Source organism: Siphateles boraxobius, unplaced genomic scaffold (genome assembly GCF_051911475.1).
Source record: "Siphateles boraxobius isolate OS27281-9 unplaced genomic scaffold, OSU_SipBor_1 8, whole genome shotgun sequence".
Taxonomy (NCBI): Eukaryota; Metazoa; Chordata; class Actinopteri; order Cypriniformes; family Leuciscidae; genus Siphateles; species Siphateles boraxobius.
The window spans coordinates 1022732-1042072 of NW_027509208.1; the positions used below are offsets into that span (position 1 = coordinate 1022732).

Genomic DNA, 19341 nt, shown 5'->3' on the forward strand with positions numbered 1-19341 from the left:
AATATTACATGAAATCACACAGTAATTACACAGGAATACCATGGTCATTGAACCAAGGTTTGGTTCTTTTGGCAGTGTGGGTAGGTGCAAATCCTGCTGGAAAATGAAGGAAGCATCTCCATAAAGCTTGTCTGCTGAAGGAAGCATGAAGTGCTCTGAAAATGTCCTGGTAGACGGCTGTGTTGAGTGGACAGCACAGTGGACCAACCTTGGTTTCCAAATGAGATGCAAAATTTGCTCTCATCAGAAAAGAGGACTTTGGTCCACTGTGCTTTATTGAATCCAGAGTCAACGCAGCCGTCTACCAGGACATTTCCAGAGCACTTCATGCTTCCTTCATTTTCAAGCAGGATTTGCACCTGCCCACACTGCCATCTGACTAGTAAGTCCAAATCACAATCTTTGCTGTCCCAACTTAATTGATACAAGTAGTATAGAACATTATATAGAAACGGTGTCTATTCCTCGTTTAGTGAGGCCAAATAATAAATCTACTGTAGGATCTAGGAAAAATCTTATTGTAATTAAACAAGAAAATCTCAATATCAGTGAACAAAAACAATTTCTAAAGCTAGGTCTTCTAAACATTAGATCGCTCACACCTAAGGCGGTTATTGTAAATGAAATGGTCACAGATAATAGTTTCGATGTATTCTGCCTTACTGAAACCTGGCTTAAACCAAATGAGTATTTCGGTCTAAATGAGTCTACTCCACCAGGATACTGTTATAAGCATGAGCCCCGGCGGTGTTGCAACAATCTATAGAGATATTCTAAATGTTACTCAGAAAACAGGTCACAGGTTTAATTCATTTGAAGTACTTGTGCTAAATGTTACGCTCCTAGATGTAAGAAAAAAATCCCTATTATCTCTAGCCTTGGCTACTGTATATAGACCTCCAGGGCCCTATGCTGATTTCCTAAAAGAATTTGCAGACTTTCTCTCAGATTTATTGGTCAATGTCAATAAAGCAATAATTGTTGGAGATTTTAACAGACACGTAGATAACACAAATGATGCGTTAGGGGCTGCGTTTACAGATTTATTAAACTCCTTTGGGGTCAAGAAAAACGTTAGTTGTCCCACTCATCGTCTAAATCATACACTAGATTTAATTATATCATATGGAACCAATCCAACCGATTAGGGCTGGACGATAATTCAATATCAATATATATCGCGATATTTTTTTTTTCGATAACGGTGATATGATTTTTAAACACATTTTCGATATTTCAATATAACTGACGTTAGGCGCTCAGCCGTCAGAAAGAGCAGAACACAATTGGCAACTTTCGTGACGACGTACACCACAGACACGCGGACGCACAGTATGCTGTAGGCTGATCTCCAACGCGGCAAGTTTCAGCTACAGAATGAGCGCCCCTGACCGCAATACAAATGTGACTGAACAAGCTTCCACAAGTGAGGAGAAAACAGACGAAATAGTTGATAAGAGAGGAAAGACTAATTCAGTGGTATAAATTCAGTGGTGTTTCGGTGTTTCAGCGTGCTTTAAAATGTGCCAGAGAGTGACTGCCGACTAGCAGCGGGAACACATCAAACCTGTTCGCACCCGACCCGATAGAAGCAGCACAAACACAACTTTAACCGGCACAAACGAAGCACAAACAAACGAGACTTTTTACGTGAATTTGGAGCATGTGGGGATACTGAGTGACCTCAGAATGACCAATACATATGATTGTAATATCTAAGAAACCGAAACTTCATGCAGTGATTGACAGGGCGGTGGGGGCGTGATCGGATCGGAATGCATTGAATTTTGCTACATTCATTGCGGGACATTTAATGAAAATGCAATCGCAAGTGTCTTAACTGTGAGTGTAAATGCAATTAAGAAAAATAACATTTAAATGATAATTTTGCAATAGTTTTTGCTTGAACATGTTAAACATATCGAATCATATCTGTAATACATTTTAATTTTGCAACTTATAAACCGTTAAAATATGTATTCAATTGACATATTAAAACTAGTGTATTAAAGCTGCAGTAGGGAGTTTTGAGAAAATGTTGACTTAGCCTGAAAATTTGAACAAGCACAACTTACAGGTCCAACCCCCTTGCTCTCTGCTGCGCTACAGCCCGCCCTCCACAGCTCCTCCCCCACAGCTCCTCCCTCCACAGCTCCTCCCCCACAGCTCCTCCCTCCACAGCTCCTCCCCCACAGCTCCTCCCTCCACAGCTCCTCCCTCCACAGCTCCTCCCCCACAGCTCCTCCCTCCACAGCTCCTCCCCCACAGCTCCTCCCCCACAGCTCCTCCTCCACAGCTCCTCCCCCACAGCTCCTCCCTCCACAGCTCCTCCCCCACAGCTCCTCCCTCCACAGCTCCTCCCTCCACAGCTCCTCCCCCACAGCTCCTCCCTCCACAGCTCCTCCCCCACAGCTCCTCCTCCACAGCTCCTCCCTCCACAGCTCCTCCCCCACAGCTCCTCCCTCCACAGCTCCTCCCTCCACAGCTCCTCCTCCACAGCTCCTCCCCCACAGCTCCTCCCCCACAGCTCCTCCCTCCACAGCTCCTCCCTCCACAGCTCCTCCCCCACAGCTCCTCCCTCCACAGCTCCTCCCCCACAGCTCCTCCCCCACAGCTCCTCCCTCCACAGCTCCTCCCCCACAGCTCCTCCCTCCACAGCTCCTCCCCCACAGCTCCTCCCTCCACAGCTCCTCCCCCACAGCGGAGCCTGCCGTGAACGCGCAGGCTAGTAAGCAGGACCACCGATGACGGCGGATTATAAACAGTTATGGAACATTCACTAATAGGGACGAAACATCAACAATATGCTTAACATTGACTATGGCCTGCCCATACTTTGACTACAAACTTGGTCCTCAAATCATTATGTATTTTGCAATACATGTAACTTTATAACGTTGCACTCTTTCTAAGTTATAAATAGCTAGTAAGATAACGTTAAAGGATTAGTTCACTTTTGCTGATAATTTACTCACCCCCATGTCATCCAAGATGTCCATGTCTTTCTTTCTTCAGTCAAAAAGAAATTAAGGTTTTTGATGAAAACATTCCCAGCTTTTTCTCCATATAATGGACTTCAATAGGACACAAACATTTAAAGGACCAAATGACAGTTTCAGTGCAGCTTCAAAGGGCTTTAAACGATACCAGACGATGAATAAGGGTCTTATCTAGCGAAACGATCGGTCATTTCAAAAATAAATAAAAAAACCTTAAGTTTTATAAGCACAAATAATCGCCTTGCTCTGTTCTGTGATGCACATTCCTGATCCTGTTCGAACTCGTTCATCAAAATGAACAAATCTTTTTTCGAGTCATTTCGTTCGTTGAATGAATGAAATGACTCCGAAAAAGACTCGTTCAAAATGAACAAATCTTTTTTCAAGTCATTTCGTTCGTTGAATGAACGAAATGACTCGAAAAAAGATTCGTTCATTTGGATGAACGAGTTCGAACAGGAGAGTCACGAACAACGGTACGCGCTCGCGCTGTGCAAGAGAGGGGTGATCAGCGCGTACACGAGCGTGATTGACACTGCTAAGTCATTCCTCCTGGCTCTGATTGGTTGTTTCTGACCGGGAGCGGTGTATTTCTGCAAATGGCAATAGGACCACAGGGAGGAGCCAGAGGAGCTTGATTTTTTCACAGATTATCTGTCTCATATTCTACTGTCAGGACATAATGACAGTTTTAACAAATATTTGTTTACAAAAGTTACCTACTGGAGCTTTAAATGGCAAATGTAAATTATATAATTGAATTTTAATTTTGCACCAAATGTTGCAAAAATGTAATGGCAAATGTAAATTTGATGCATTGCCATTTTACATATTGCATTCTCATTTTGCATAATTACATTTCAAATTGAATATTGCTACCCATATGCTTTCATAGTCTTATAGCAGGTATTGAGAAGAGAATGTTATTGTTATGATGGGTTATTTCATTGGTTCATGTAGTTTGTTATGGTGCAGTACCAAAAGACTCCAGCAGGTTTCATAGACTTGGCAAATTCATTTTTCAGAAGATTGTATGTACAGACATCTGTTGTGGGCGTTCTTGGCAGTTTTTCTGAGGCTTTTACATTGTTGTTCATATCGATATCGGAATTATATCGTATCGACCGAAATTAAGAAATATATTGTGATATAAAATTTGGCCATATCGTCCAGCTCTACAACCGATATAGATATTGTACCGCAAAATGATGATGTCACTGATCATTACATGGTAACTCGCATAATACGTAGTGCTGAAATTTGTTATGTTGCGCCACGTTATCGACCAGGCAGAACAATCCTTCCAACCACTATAGATAGATTCTCAAATAGCTTACCTGATCTATCTCAGCTGCTCAGTGAACCCAAACAAACAGATGAACTAGAGGAAATGACTAGCAGTTTGAGCACCATTTTCTCTAGTACATTAGAAATTGTTGCACCAATTAGATTAAAAAAGGTTAGAGAGAAAACTAAAGCTCCATGGTACAACAGTGCTCCGCATATTATCAAGAGAGAAACTCGTAACTTAGAGCGTAAATGGAAACAAACTAATTTAGAGGTCTTTAGAATCGCGTGGAAAGACAGTATGTCACGTTATAAAAAGGCTCTAAAAGCAGCCAGGGCTGAGCATCTCCGCAAACTAATAGAAAATAACCAAAATAATCCAAGGTTCTTATCTAACACCGTGGCTAGACTAACAAATAAACAGACATCACCAGAGCAAAATATTCCACTACAGTATTGTAGTAATGATTTTATGAAATTCTTCACTGAGAAAATAGAAAGCATCAGAAACACAAATGTAAATGTACAATCTTTTATGGCGTCTTATGATTCTGCCTCAATTATCGCCCCTCAAGAACAACTACACCGCTTTACAACTATAGGACAGGAAGAGCTAAATAAACTTATCATTGCATCTAAACCAAAAAACATGTTTATTAGATCCAATACCAACTAAACTACTGAAAGAAGTGTTACCTGTAGTGGAAGAGCCTCTTCTCAATATTATTAACTCGTCTTTATCTTTAGGTCATGTTCCAAGAATATTCAAGCTGGCAGTAATAAAACCTCTCATTAAGAAACCGCAATTAGATCCAAATAACCTAGCAAATTACAGACCCATTTCAAATCTTCAATTTATGTCTAAAATACTAGAAAAAATTGTGTCCGCTCAATTGTGTTCTTTCTTGCAAGAAAATGATATCTATAAAAATTTCAGTCAGGATTCAGACCGCATCATAGCACAGAAACTGCGCTAGTTAAAATTACAAGTGATTTACTTTTAGCTTCTGACCAAGGCTGTATCTCAATACTAGTTCTACTCGATCTTAGCGCTGCGTTCGACACTATAGATCATAAAATACTCTTGGATCGACTACAAAACTACACTGGTGTTCAGGGACAGGCATTAAGCTGGTTTAGATCGTACTTATCAGACCGTTATCATTTTGTCTGTTTACATGGGGAAAAATCGAAGATAACGTCAGTAGACTATGGAGTGCCGCAAGGATCGGTGTTAGGCCCTCTGCTATTCTCAATATATATGCTGCCACTTGGTAATATTATAAGAAAACATGAATTAATTTCCACTGTTATGCTGATGACACTCAATTATATATTTCATCATGACCAGATGAAAACACTAACTCATCTAAATTGACAGAGTGTCTTAAAGATATAAAATATTGGATGACGTGTAATTTCCTGCTATTAAATTCAGATAAAACGGAGGTATTACTTATTGGTCCAAAAAACTACCCACAAAACCTTGTACAATACAACTTTAATTTAGAAGGATGTCCTGTTACTTTATCCACTACAGTAAAAGACCTGGGTGTTATACTAGACCACAACTTGTCTTTCGAAAATCATATTTCATATGTTACAAGAACAGCCTTTTTCCACCTAAGAAATATTGCTAAGCTACGTAACATGCTATCTGTTTCTGATGCAGAAAAGTTAGTTCATGCATTCATGACCTCAAGACTAGATTACTGTAATGCTTTATTAGCTGGTTGTCCTGCATCCTCAATAAACAAGCTACAGTCAGTGCAAAATGCAGCCGCTAGAGATCTTACTAGGTCAAGAAAATATGATCATATAACACCAATTTTATCATCTCTACACTGGTTACCTATTAAGTTCCGTATCAATTACAAAGTACTACTACTGACCTATAAAGCCCTAAATGGTTTAGCTCCTGTGTATTTAATGTACCTTCTATCGCCCTACAATTCATCGCGTTCTTTAAGATCACTAAATTCGAGGCTTCTGGTCATTCCTAGGATATCTAAGTCCACTAAAGGAGGGAGGGCGTTCTCACATTTAGCTCCTAAACTCTGGAATAGCCTTCCTGATATTGTTCGAGGTTCAGACTCGCTGTCCCAGTTTAAAACTAGATTAAAGACGCATCTCTTTAGCCAAGCATTCACATAATTCTTACCTTTTATACCACTGTTGAATCAGATCGAATGCATTAATTTTATGAACAGCAGCTATGCTAATTATTTCCCATTTGCTTTTCTGCTGTTATCTCGGGACGTTAGTCCCGAGGTAAATGGCGTTCGTCAGCTCCAGTTTGTATCAAGCCTCTCACGGAGACTTCAGATTTCCCAACACCTGCGATGAGATGACTAAACGCCTGTGAAGAGACGACTCGACGCCGGCAATATGTTATGCCCTAAATTAATACATGATTAACTAACTGTTTTTTTTCTATGTACTTTTCTGAAATGCACTTTCTGTAAAGCTGCTTTGAAACAATATGTATTGTGAAAAGCGCTATACAAATAAATTTGAATTGAATCGAACTGCCAAAAGAACCAAAACCTGGTTCAATGACCATGGGATTACCGTGTAATTGCTGTGTGATTTCATGTAATATTCTAATTTTCTGGGATTTTGATTTTGTGGGTTTCATAAGCTGTAAGCCATAGTCATCAAAATTATAACAAATAAAGGCTTGAAATGTCTCACTTTGCATGTAATGAGTCTATATAATATATTAGTTTCACCTATTAAGTTGAATTCTTGAAATAAATCAACTTTTTGATGATATTCTAATTATATGACCAGCACCTGTATATATTTTATAACAGGTACAGTATGGCCACCAGAGGGCAAACTATACTTATACCATGAGCACATTATACTTATACCATGACATGGGATTCATATGCACATACATGCAACATTTGAGTTGTGTATTAGGAGCATGTGGATCATCTAGCAGGGATAACAACATGCATGTTGACCATTCTCAGCACTTTAATATACACAGACCAACTAACCATTCTCACTCAATGTTGAACAGAAGAGAATAAGGAGCCATTTTTATTACGTACCTTTTCCAGCTGACTGTGGACGTGCTGAACAATCAGATCCAACGCTACAAAGTTTTCTCCACCTGGGGCAACAATGGAAAGGGCCAACCTTTTTTAATGTATATAACTTAATGAATTCAAATGCATGTTATACTTCAATAAACTAGGGATAATTTACACTTATTTTATGCATTTAATTGCCATATCACCATCAAAAGCTATATTCATGGTGCATATATATATATATATACACATACATACACATACACCGTCAAACTAAAATTTATTCAGACACCTTCAACATTTGAGTTGTCAAATCAGTTTATTTTTCACCATTTTTGGCTATCCTTCTGTTCGACTATCTCACAAATAAATTAGGTTGAAAAGCTGTCAGCTGGACCCACTAGTAAAAAAAAAAATCTAATATTATATCTGGTGTCTGAATAATTTTTGGTTTGACTTCTTATAACACCACAATTGTATAATTTGTAATTATATATTAATTACATTTCTGAATAAAAACATTGCCAAGTAACATTTCACTAAAATATGCTTAATAGTCAATACTGGTGGGCGTTTTGCAGTTTTGACAATTTCCAAATTCACGTACCCCTTGGGACCACAATATCTGCAACCTGCACAGTGGGTTCGATGTACTGTTCAAACGCTGGCTTGACAAATTTGTTGTACTGTTTAATGACGCCTGTGATGTCACGCCCTCGTTCCGTGATGTCCCTTTTCAGACGTCTGACCAGCCGAATATCAGAGTCAGTGTCTACAAACACCTTCATGTCCAGCAACTGAAGGGCACACAGAGACAGAAATACAATACAACATGTCAAAAACTGACTACATGTGTGATAGACAAACAGTTAGGACTGCAACGAACAAATACTTTGACAGGCCACAGCTATGTCATTCTAATGCACTTTTAAGGGTTTAATCAAGTCAAGTTTATTTATTTGTCATATATACAAATGTCAAAGACAATTTGTAAATTGAAACTGCATTTGGTTGAGGCTCAGGCATTCAACAGTAGTAAAATATATACAATTTAAACAAAATATATATATTTACAGTAAATTCAAAATAAATGTTTGTTTTGTATGTTAAAAAATAAAATGTATAGTTATGTGCAGTTTGTTTAAAATGTATAGTTATGTGCAGTTTGTTTATAAGTGAAAAAAGCTATTTGTAAAGGAAAGGTTTGTGAGCAAAGGAATGCAGTGCAAGAACCTGGAGTAGACAGTAGAATAATTTCTGTCATGGTATATGATAAGAGTTAAGTCTCCATTTTAGTGTGTGTTACGGGTTCTGATGGCCTGCAGGTAGAAGCTGTTCTTCAATCTGCTGGTTCTGGATTTAATACTTCTGTACCGCCTGCCTGATGGGAGTTTGTTAAATGGGTTGTGTGCTGGGTGACTGGAGTCAGCAATGATTTTGCGAGCCTTCTTCAGACATCGCATGTGTAAGATGTGATGTAAGGAGTTTGATGCCTATAATCATTTCAGCTGCTCTCACAACTCTCTGAAGGGCCTTGCGATCGCTGATAGCGCACCTTCCATACCAGACGATCAGGCACCCTGTCAGGATGCTCTCAGTGGCGCATCTGTAGAAGTTTGTGAGGATTTTGGGGGGAGGCCAAACTTCTTGAACCTCTTTCGGAAGTAGTCACTGACGAGCAGACTTCACTATTGATGTGGTGTGCTGGGCCCAGGACAGGTCATCAGATATCTCTTTTCCACCAATGCTAACCAGGTGGAATTCGATGTACTCGCCAATTATCTAAGAACCAGCTTGATTTTCCACAGACTGTAGAGCCAGAATAGAGCTACCTCTGTTGTCCTAGCAACGCGTCAAGACAACCATAACAGCAATGGAGAACTACATATCAAGTTATGAAATGAATGCAGTGTGTTTAACATAGGGTGACCAGACGTCCTGGTTTGACCGGGACACACCCGATTTTGAGTTACGTGTCCAAAGTCCAGAGAAAAAAACTGTTGTGTCAGGCCGCTAAAATGTCCCGGTTTACACCAACCACTATGAAACTGTCCCGTTGTCAGCGATTACATAGCCAACGTGGTCTAATTATAGCCCGATCACCAACTTAACCCATGTAGAAAGACTAATAAAGCGTCCAGTTCATTACCTCCACAGACCACGGTTGTTTTTGTTTTCCGTCCATGCCCAAAGCTAACGTTAACAGCTGACCGGTGTTTTAAAAATGGCGTCCCGAAGTTTGTTTTCGAACGTTACGATAACCCCGCCCCCAGCACCAGACGTAACCGGTTCTTATCTCTAGACCAGCGCAAAGTGTGGAAGCGCCAGTTTCTAATCCTCACCACTTGGGGTCTGTTAGTCAGAAAATCCCAAATCCAGTTGCATAGTTGCTAAAATCTTCAAGCTTTACGATAAGTTGGCCGGGATGATTGTTTTAAATGCGTAGCTGTAATCGATGAACAGCATTCTCATATAGGTTTTTTTTCCTGTCCAGGTGTGTGAGAGCATTGTGCACCGCAAGACTGAATATAAAGAGTTCTTGTGCTTTGGATAAATGTAAGCATTTTTCCACCGCAGTTCATTGGTCGTTCCAGGATCTGTTTCTTTAGGATTATGGGTAGTGTACAATACCATTCAAAATCATGGGGTAAGATCTTATTTTGAACTTTTATTCAGCAAAGATAAATTAAAATGATCAAAAAAAATCCTGAAAACAATATCATGGTTTCCTCAAAAATCTTAACCACAACTGTTTTCAACATCGATTATAATAAGAAATGTAAGAAATGTTTCTTGAGCAGCAAATCAGCTTATTACTAACACTAGACAGAAGGAGATTTACATCACCATATGGAAAGAAGCATAAATGGATGGAGAAGCATAGGTTACTGTAAAGCTATGTATTAGTTGGTGCTTATCTTGGCGAAAGCCGAGTACAAATCAGCATGAAGTTTTAACATCTACTCTCGTGTAATGGAAATCATTTTACAATAATTTCTGAAGAATCATGTGACACTGAAGACTGGAGTAATGATGCTGAAATTCGGTTTTGCCATCACAGAAATAAATTATAACTTGACCTTGGAGCAGTGGAAGAAGGTCGCCTGGTTCTATTAGTATCCATATTTTCTTTTACATCACGTGAATGGCCGTGTTTGCGTGCCCCATTTACCTAGGGAAGTGATGGCACCAGAATGCACTGAGAGACGATGATAAGCTGGTGGAGCGAGTGTGATGCTCCGGTCAATGTCCTGCTGGGAAACCCTGGGTCCGGACAATTATGTGGATGTAAATTTGACACGTGACCAACCTAAACAGTGTTGTAGACCAGGTTTACCCCTGCATGGCAATGGTGTTCCCTGGTGGGAGATCCAGCAGGATAATGCACCCTGACACACTGCACACATTGTTCAGGAATGGTTGAGGAACATGATGAAGTGTTCAAGGTGCTGCGCTGCCCTCCATATTCTCCAGATCTCAATCTGCAGTGTCCGTAGGATGTCCTGGACCAACAAGTTCGATCCACAGCGGCTCCACCTCACAAACTACAAGAAAGGATCTGAAGAAATTGATAGGAAAAAGAAGGAAAAAAAAGGTTCTGCTGCTTATGCCTTTTTGCCAGATACAACATGACAACTTCAGGGGTCTTGTAGAGTCCATGCCTCGATGGGTCGGCACTGTTTTGGCAGCACGCGGAGGACCAATGGCATATTAGGCAGGTGGTCATAATGTTTTGGCTCATCAGGTAAAACCTCATTTTCCTCCAGTCCAAAGTGATGAAATTTTGCAAGGCAGGCACAATCTGTCCAGGACCTACTAATGTCTCTCCTCAACGTTCTTGTTACTGAAAACACGCATAAGATCTTTCAACGGAGCGAAGTTTTAAAAAGCGGCTCAGCAAATCAGAAGTCAGGATCAATCAAAGCAGCGTGATGGCAACTAGCCAAGACATACCGCTGGTGCTGACACTGACGCTGAAAATGAATCATTCAGTGAGCTGACAAAATACAAATATAATTTCATTAAATTTCAGGGTATTGATAAACAATCCAACAATCTTAAACAGCAGTGCAAGCAGCCCTGCCAACAAGGCGAAATATAACTTATAAGACTGTGTGCAGCCAAGAATAGCATAAGAATGGGCCAAAAGGTCGAGTGTATATCAACTTGTACAGGACAGGAAGTCATTGCTCATCCTTCCTGAATTAATTTCTCTCAAATAAAATAATGAATGTGAGCTGTCACTGTATTCACAAAGACCTGCCATGAGAAAGAGTTAAAATGAAAACCCTGATCTATTCTAGCCGACAGATGCAAAAGTGTCTACTGTTTGTTGAGTTTCATTCATTCTGCGGCACGTCTGCTGCAAGGTGCTCATAAATCACATCAGGATGAACTGCTTTGCCAATGAATGCGTACACAATAACTCCAATTTTAATTTGTATAGATTTTCCGGAAGCACAGGGAAGAATCGAAACCCGGCAATGGGAACAGTCAACGCTGGTGTAAATAAACACCACCTATTCACTTCCTGTAGCCTTACCTTCACCATTAAAAAGAGAAAAGAATCAGTTATCTTCATTGTGTGAGGAAAACAACAGGATGCAAGAGGAATAGAACACAAGGAGAGGAAACGGACAAGCGAGGACAGTCCTTGTGCAGTTTTAATAGGACGAGGCTTTAGAAACATGATTTTATAAATCTATTCTTGAACTAGAGATACAGTTTTTCCCCTAAATGATAGAAGAGACAACTAGAACTCATTATCTAACCATTAACCAGTGTCCATGTATATTCAGGGCTGCAAAGAGCCAGAGATTGTATTGCAGAGAGGGAATCTCATCTTCCTGGTTGGGTTGTGGCAATGAGGTCTATTACTCAGAGGCAGAGACTGGGTGAAATTTTCAGGATCATTTCACCCCAAATTAAAAAAAAAATTAAACAGAGCAATTCTAATAGGGTCCTCGCAGCTTGGTGCTTATGCTCTAAAAAATTAAGACATTATAATTTACATAGCAATAATGAAGCCTGCTTTTAAGACCATAACGATTTTTTTGCATTGCAATATTATTTTCATGACCACAAGCAAATTTTCATTACCATAATAATCAAAAAATAAAATTTGAATTAAAAATAAATAATTCTCATAAATGTTATACACCACCATTCAAAAGTTTAGAGTCAGCAGAGACATGTATACTTTTACATTTACATGTACAGGTCCTTCTCAAAAAATTTGCATATTGGGATAAAAGTTCATTATTTTCCATAATGTACTGATAAAAATTAAACTTTCATATATTTTAGATTCATTGCACACCAACTGAAATATTTCAGGGTCTTTTATTGTTTTAATACTGATGATTTTGGCATACAGCTCATGAAAACCCAAAATTCCTATCTCAAAAAATTTGCATATTTCATCCGACCAATAAAAGAAGTGTTTTTAATACATAAAAAAAGTCAACCTTCAAATAATTATGTTCAGTTATGCACTCAATACTTGGTCGGGAATCCTTTTGCAGAAATGACTGCTTCAATGCGGCGTGGCATGGAGGCAATCAGCCTGTGGCACTGCTGAGGTGTTATGGAGGCCCAGGATGCTTCGATAGCGGCCTTAAGCTCATCCAGAGTGTTGGGTCTTGCGTCTCTCAACTTTCTCTTCACAATATCCCACAGATTCTCTATGGGGTTCAGGTCAGGAGAGTTGGCAGGCCAATTGAGCACAGTAATACCATGGTCAGTAAACCTGGTAAATACCAGTGGTTTTGGCACTGTGAGCAGGTGCCAGGTCGTGCTGAAAAATGAAATCTTTATCTCCATAAAGCTTTTCAGCAGATGGAAGCATGAAGTGCTCCAAAATCTCCTGATAGCTAGCTGCATTGACCCTGCCCTTGATAAAACACAGTGGACCAACACCAGCAGCTGACATGGCACCCCAGACCATCACTGACTGTGGGTACTTGACACTGGACTTCAGGCATTTTGGCATTTCCTTCTGCCCAGTCTTCCTCCAGACTCTGACACCTTGATTTCCGAATGACATGCAAAATTTGCTTTCATCCGAAAAAAGTACTTTGGACCACTGAGCAACAGTCCAGTGCCGCTTCTCTGTAGCCCAGGTCAGGCGCTTCTGCCGCTGTTTCTGGTTCAAAAGTGGCTTGACCTGGGGAATGCGGCACCTGTAGCCCATTTCCTGCACACGCCTGTGCACGGTGGCTCTGGATGTTTCTACTCCAGACTCAGTCCACTGCTTCCGCAGGTCCCCCAAGGTCTGGAATCGGTCCTTCTCCACAATCTTCCTCAGGGTCCGGTCACCTCTTCTCGTTGTGCAGCGTTTTTTGCCACACTTTTTCCTTCCCACAGACTTCCCACTGAGGTGCCTTGATACAGCACTCTGGGAACAGCCTATTTGTTCAGAAATTTCTTTCTGTGTCTTACCCTCTTGCTTGAGGGTGTCAATGATGGCCTTCTGGACATCAGTCAGGTCGGCAGTCTTACCCATGATTGCGGTTTTGAGTAATGAAACAGGCTGGGAGTTTTTAAAAGCCTCAGGAATCTTTTGCAGGTGTTTAGAGTTAATTAGTTGATTCAGATGATTAGGTTAATAGCTTGTTTAGAGACCCTTTTCATGATATGCTAATTTTTTGAGATTTTGGGGTTTTCATGAGCTCTATGCTTAAAATCATCAGTATTTAAACAATAAAAGACCTGCAATATTTCAGTTGGTGTGCAATGAATCTAAAATATATGAAAGTTTAATTTTTATCATTACATTATGGAAAATAATGAACTTTATCACAATATGCTAATTTTTTGAGAAGGACCTGTATACTGTATACAAAGACATTTATCTTACAAAAAGATTTTTAAATTAAATGCTGTTCTTTTGAACTTTCTATTAAACCCAGTGAAAACGGTGTCATGAGCATGGATGCAGTACTTCTAAGAAAAAACAAAAACGTTTTATGGTCATTCGGCATCCATCACTAACCTGTGGGAATATATAATACATAATACTCCCTCTAGTCTCTTCCTATCATTACACATCTCTCTTTTCATTTGACCTTATCTTTTACTACACCTCCATTTTTCCCTCTCTGCTTTATGACTCCCATGATGCTCTTCTATACATCAGGCCATGAAGGTTTCTGTAATTCTTCCCCTCTTTTACTAAAGTTCCTTTGTGATATCACAAACCACACTTAGAGATTATAGCTGACACTTTTATATAATGCCCAGTGCGACAAGTTCAATTTGAGGCTTACCTTTAAAAGCTCCTTGTTGGCAAAAGCCAAGATTCCCTCAAATATCACAACATTGGCCCCATAGACAGTTTTCTGCATTAAGGATCATAAACAGAATATCAAATGACCAGTAATAACATAGCATATAACACAGCATATAACACAATATACAGGGCTCAACTCTAAGGATTTTTTTCCCTGCCAAAATTTTCACTGGCCCCATCAAAAAAATAAATATATATTTGAATGAATACATAAATAAAGTTTTATTGTTTTGACCCATGTAACATTGTAATATAATAAATAAGCCATCAAAATTTTGGATTCCAGTGAAATTTCACAATTCTCGATTGATTCCAATTTCGATACCCCAGAAAAAACTCCTAGCCTAACTAATATAAAGTTCAACATGTCTTCAGACTCGGCTCTCTGTAGAGAAAACAGCATGCTCTTTTGTGCATTTTTGCACTTAAATCTGAACGGTTAAAAATCACTTGAATGTTTAAATTGACCAGACTTAAAAGCATGTGCAAATGATAAACTTTTGCGACAACGCAGCACTGGCCCAGTTGAGAAAGTGAGAAATCCATCAACTGTCCCAAGCTTTTTTCATTGTGCAGTCCTTATTGTTGAGCCCTGATAATATAATATAATATAACAATGCATTGATAAAATCTTCAATTATAATTAATCAATATTAAGCTTTTTAATATTAAAAAAATATTTATACTCTAACTGATCAAATTATCCAAAAATAAGGTAAACAAAAGCAACCCGAAAAATGCCTTGAAGTGCTTGTTCTGGACTACAACTATTTTTCTCTTCAAATATGATGTTAATAAACTGAGGCAGAGCAGGGAGAGACTGTGGAAGTGTGCAGTGATGCATTTCCTCCATGCTTCCCTGCTTCAGAATAAGGGGAATCCTGATGGTGTCATGATCCCATTAAGACAGATGCACTACCATGAGGCTTCCCGTCAATGGCCACTCATTCTGTATTGATCAGCACACGTGGCCTGTGTATGCCACAGAACCAGATATCTCCCTTTATCACTCATCAACATTCCAATCAATTTATGGAGAAATTAAACCTTAAATTTTAGGAAGACAATAAAAGGCAGCACAGTCCCTAAATAATCATGTCTGAACTGACGTCATTATAGTGCTGTGGTTTAACTGGTACTGCTTTTTTTCTGTCAGGCATGAAATTGCAAATTGGCTAAAGAAACAAAAAATTCAACAAATCATTGAAATGTCAACTTGTTTTTTTGTTTTGTTTTGTGTTAAAATAAAAGTATATGAGTTCAATTAAATTAATTCAGAGATAATAATCATATAATAATCAGTTTATTCATGTTATGGTAATGTTCTTCTGCCACAATGTGGCATCATAGAACTAGAACATATAGTAATAGAACAATTACATTGCATTGTTGCATCCCACATAAAGCAATAAAGCACTAGTAATTTATTCTATGCTAAAACATTCATCTATCCCAGCTTAATACACAAAGGCAAATGCAAGTAAACTGTTTGTAGGTGTGTTTTCCCCGAAAATGTTTTCTATGTTCGTTTGAGCATCAACGTCATTTTTGCAAATTCTACTGGGTGATGCAGAAACTACACAGCTTTATTTTGTAGAGAAAAACAAAGCTATCACTAGCATGCATGTGTCTATATAGGCTCATGCATACTAACCAGGGCAGGCAATCACACACATGCTTACCCACTCCTTGCGACGGTTATGGGTGGTGAAGTCATACACAGGCACTTTGATGCTCTTGCCCTTTTTCAGTTTTCTCAACACAGTTACCAGCAGCTCAAAATCAAAGGCATCAGGATGATCAAAGTTGTACTCGTTTCTGGCTGCCAACTCCTGCTCCTCTTTACTCAAAACCTGCCAATCAGCAAGAAAAAGAAGTTAAAAATACGTTAACAAGTATACTTCGTCCGCCCGTGTTCCTCGACAGTCCACAATTTGTGTCATCTCTGTCTGCGTGCAGCCTAATTTTTGAGTCCACGTGGACGGAGAGCGCACAACAGCGCTTGTGCGAGTGACTTGAGCGCTTGAAAACAAAGCCCTGATGGCTTAAAGGAGTATACTTTGAAAGGCTCACACACAGTTGAGTGAATAAGCGGAACGCAGAAATTAAATGAAGTATACCCGGGCATTAAAGATAAAAAAAAAATGATGGTGGTGCAGAAATGTTGTAACCAAAGAATAACCAAAAAAAGGTAATATTCAAAGAAAGCGTCCTGTAGAATTCCGACCATAAAGAAACAGATTGACTGATTGAGCCACTTAATTAGACCACTAATAGGCTGAAGGATATGCCATTAAATCAAATAAGGATTAATGAATAGACCTTATAGTGTTTCAGCACATCCAACAGGAGCAGGACCAAATGACATTAATGCTTCAATAGTTTCAACACATGAAGAAGTTCCATTTGGAGCACTTAATGGCACAGCAGTCTGCAAATACAACTAGAAACAATAGCTGCTCACTTAAAAGGACAGGAAGTCCAAAGCAGATGTATTCTGGGTCTTAAAAAGTACCTTGTAGAAAGAGTCCATAGAAAGCAGAACAACCCAAGGAACATCAAGAGCCTCTATGATCTTATTGGCCACAGTGGTTTTCCCAGAGGCGCTCCCTCCACACAGACCTGGAGGACACACCAGAAGATGTAGCTTGTTCAAATGCACAAAGAACAAAAATTTAATGCACCATAAAAACCATGAATTTTTCTGCTTTTATTAAGGTAACATCTGAATTCAAAAGCGGCTGTCAAGCAAACCCCCTGATCAAAATCATGTTCGAGAAACTTATACCAATACAAGACACCTTGTATGAATTTATATTAAGGTTCCCAAAAAAAACAACAACATGCTTTTAGATTCATTGTGCTTTACGATAATAAATAACATGGCTTACAATCATTCGATCCCCTGCTGATTTTGTAAGTTCGCCCACTCACAAAGAAATGAAGGGTCCAAAATGTTTTAATGGTAAGTTGATTTTAACACAGAGACAGAATATCAAAAAAAAAAAAAAAAAAAAAACACATTAAATAAGGTTATAAATTATTTTGCATTTCAGTGAGTGAAACAAGCATTTGATCCCCAGTACTTGGTGGAGAAACCTTTGTTGCAAGCTCGGAGGTCATCTGTTTCTTGTAGTTGTTCACCAGGTTTGCACACATCTCAGGAGGGATTTTGGTCCACTCCTCTTTACAGACACTCTCTAAATCCTTACGGTTTCTTGGCTGTTGCTTTGCAACTCGAAGTTTCAGCTCCCTCCACAGATTTTCTATAGGATTAAGGTCTGGAGACTCGCTAGGCCACTCCACAACCTTAATGTGCTTCTTCTTGAGCCAATCCTTTGTTGCCTGGGGGGGTATGTTCTGGCTCATTGTCACGCTGGAAGACCATACTACAACCCATCTTGTACATGTGCCTTCTTGAGCAGGAGGACCTTGCGGGCGCTGCAGGATTTCAATCCACTGAGGCGTAGTGTGTTACCAATGGTATGCTTGGTGACTCTGCTTCCAACTGCCTTGAGATCATTAACAAGCTCCTCCCGTGTACTTCTGGGCTGATCCCTCACCTTTCTCAGGATCATCTTTACCCCATGAGGCCAGATCTTGCATGGAGCTCCAGACTGATTTTTCATTTTGCATTTCTTCCATTTCCGAATAATCACACCAACAAGTCTCCTTCTCTCCAAGCTTCTTGGTCTGGTCCATGAGATTTGACAGCTCTTTGGTCTTACACATGTTGTTGGAGAGGTTGGAATGGATGATACAGATTCTGTGGACAGGTGTCCACCTGTACTTTCTTAAAGTGACAGGACTTATCTGTGTTCCTCATAGGCATATAATCTGTGGGAGGCAGAATTCTTGCTGGTTGCTTGGGAATCAAATAATTATTTCATTAAAATTACATAAATTAAATATTCATTGCATTACAAAAAAATATAAATGTGTCTTTCTTGTCACCCAGCTTTACTTGTATACTTTTTTTAAGTCGCAATTGCAAAACCTGGTTATTGTCCACCATCCACTATGATGCAAACAATAACTTGTCACAACAATCATGATATATAAATATTAATTTTGCAGCTACTTTATAATTATCAAGGTAACTTTTTATTGCAAAAATAGCTGTGAAGAAAATCAACCAAAAATATATTTAAAAAATAACTACAACATGGTTTTCAGTTCACTATGCTAATATAATAGTTACAAATAGTTAGCTAATATAAAAAATTGCCATGATCTCTCCAGACTTATAGTAACATAACCAAAAATCTGCTTGGATTACAAAACTCATCTGACTACATTATACAAAAGCCAGTCACGCAAGACATTATGCTGACCACTTCATTTTCAGATACTAAAGTTTTCAGATCGTATTAGATAGATTTCTAGAATAAAAGGCCATAAAGAAAACAAGATGTGCCACCAGTGGGAATAACAAAAAGCTTCTTGTTGTCCCATGGAGTAAAGTTACTTAAAACTGCTTTAGTGTTCTTATGTCCTCTCTCGCCTCCCTGTTTCTCTGACCTTTGGTTAAGGGAAGATCATTCCACTTGGGTGGATTTATTGGTTTCTCTCTGACCGAGCGAGCAGGGATGACAGTCACACCAGACTTCGGTTTTTTTTTTTACAGGAATAATTGACTGGAGCACATCCAAGTGTGAAATTGTAAGCCGTACGACAGGCTCTTTGTAAGTAATAGATTGCATACTAATGACCTCAGAGA

General features: G+C 39.3%; 2 protein-coding genes across 5 annotated transcripts in view; both read right to left on the reverse strand.

Annotated features, from left to right (window-relative positions):
- LOC143729596 (uncharacterized) overlaps window positions 1-19341 on the reverse strand; it is a 700608-nt gene that overhangs the window by 463668 nt on the left and 217599 nt on the right. The window lies entirely within an intron of this gene.
- Window positions 1-19341, reverse strand: part of LOC143729435 (uridine-cytidine kinase-like 1) — a 35294-nt gene that overhangs the window by 13215 nt on the left and 2738 nt on the right. For all 4 annotated transcript variants that reach the window (XM_077220679.1, XM_077220677.1, XM_077220678.1 and 1 more), the window contains 5 exons: window positions 17137-17243; window positions 16304-16474; window positions 14599-14670; window positions 7938-8127; window positions 7349-7410 (listed from right to left, as the gene is read on the reverse strand). In XM_077220679.1, the coding sequence (XP_077076794.1) occupies window positions 7349-7410; window positions 7938-8127; window positions 14599-14670; window positions 16304-16474; window positions 17137-17243 (602 nt within the window). The remainder of the gene's footprint in view (window positions 1-7348; window positions 7411-7937; window positions 8128-14598; window positions 14671-16303; window positions 16475-17136; window positions 17244-19341) is intronic.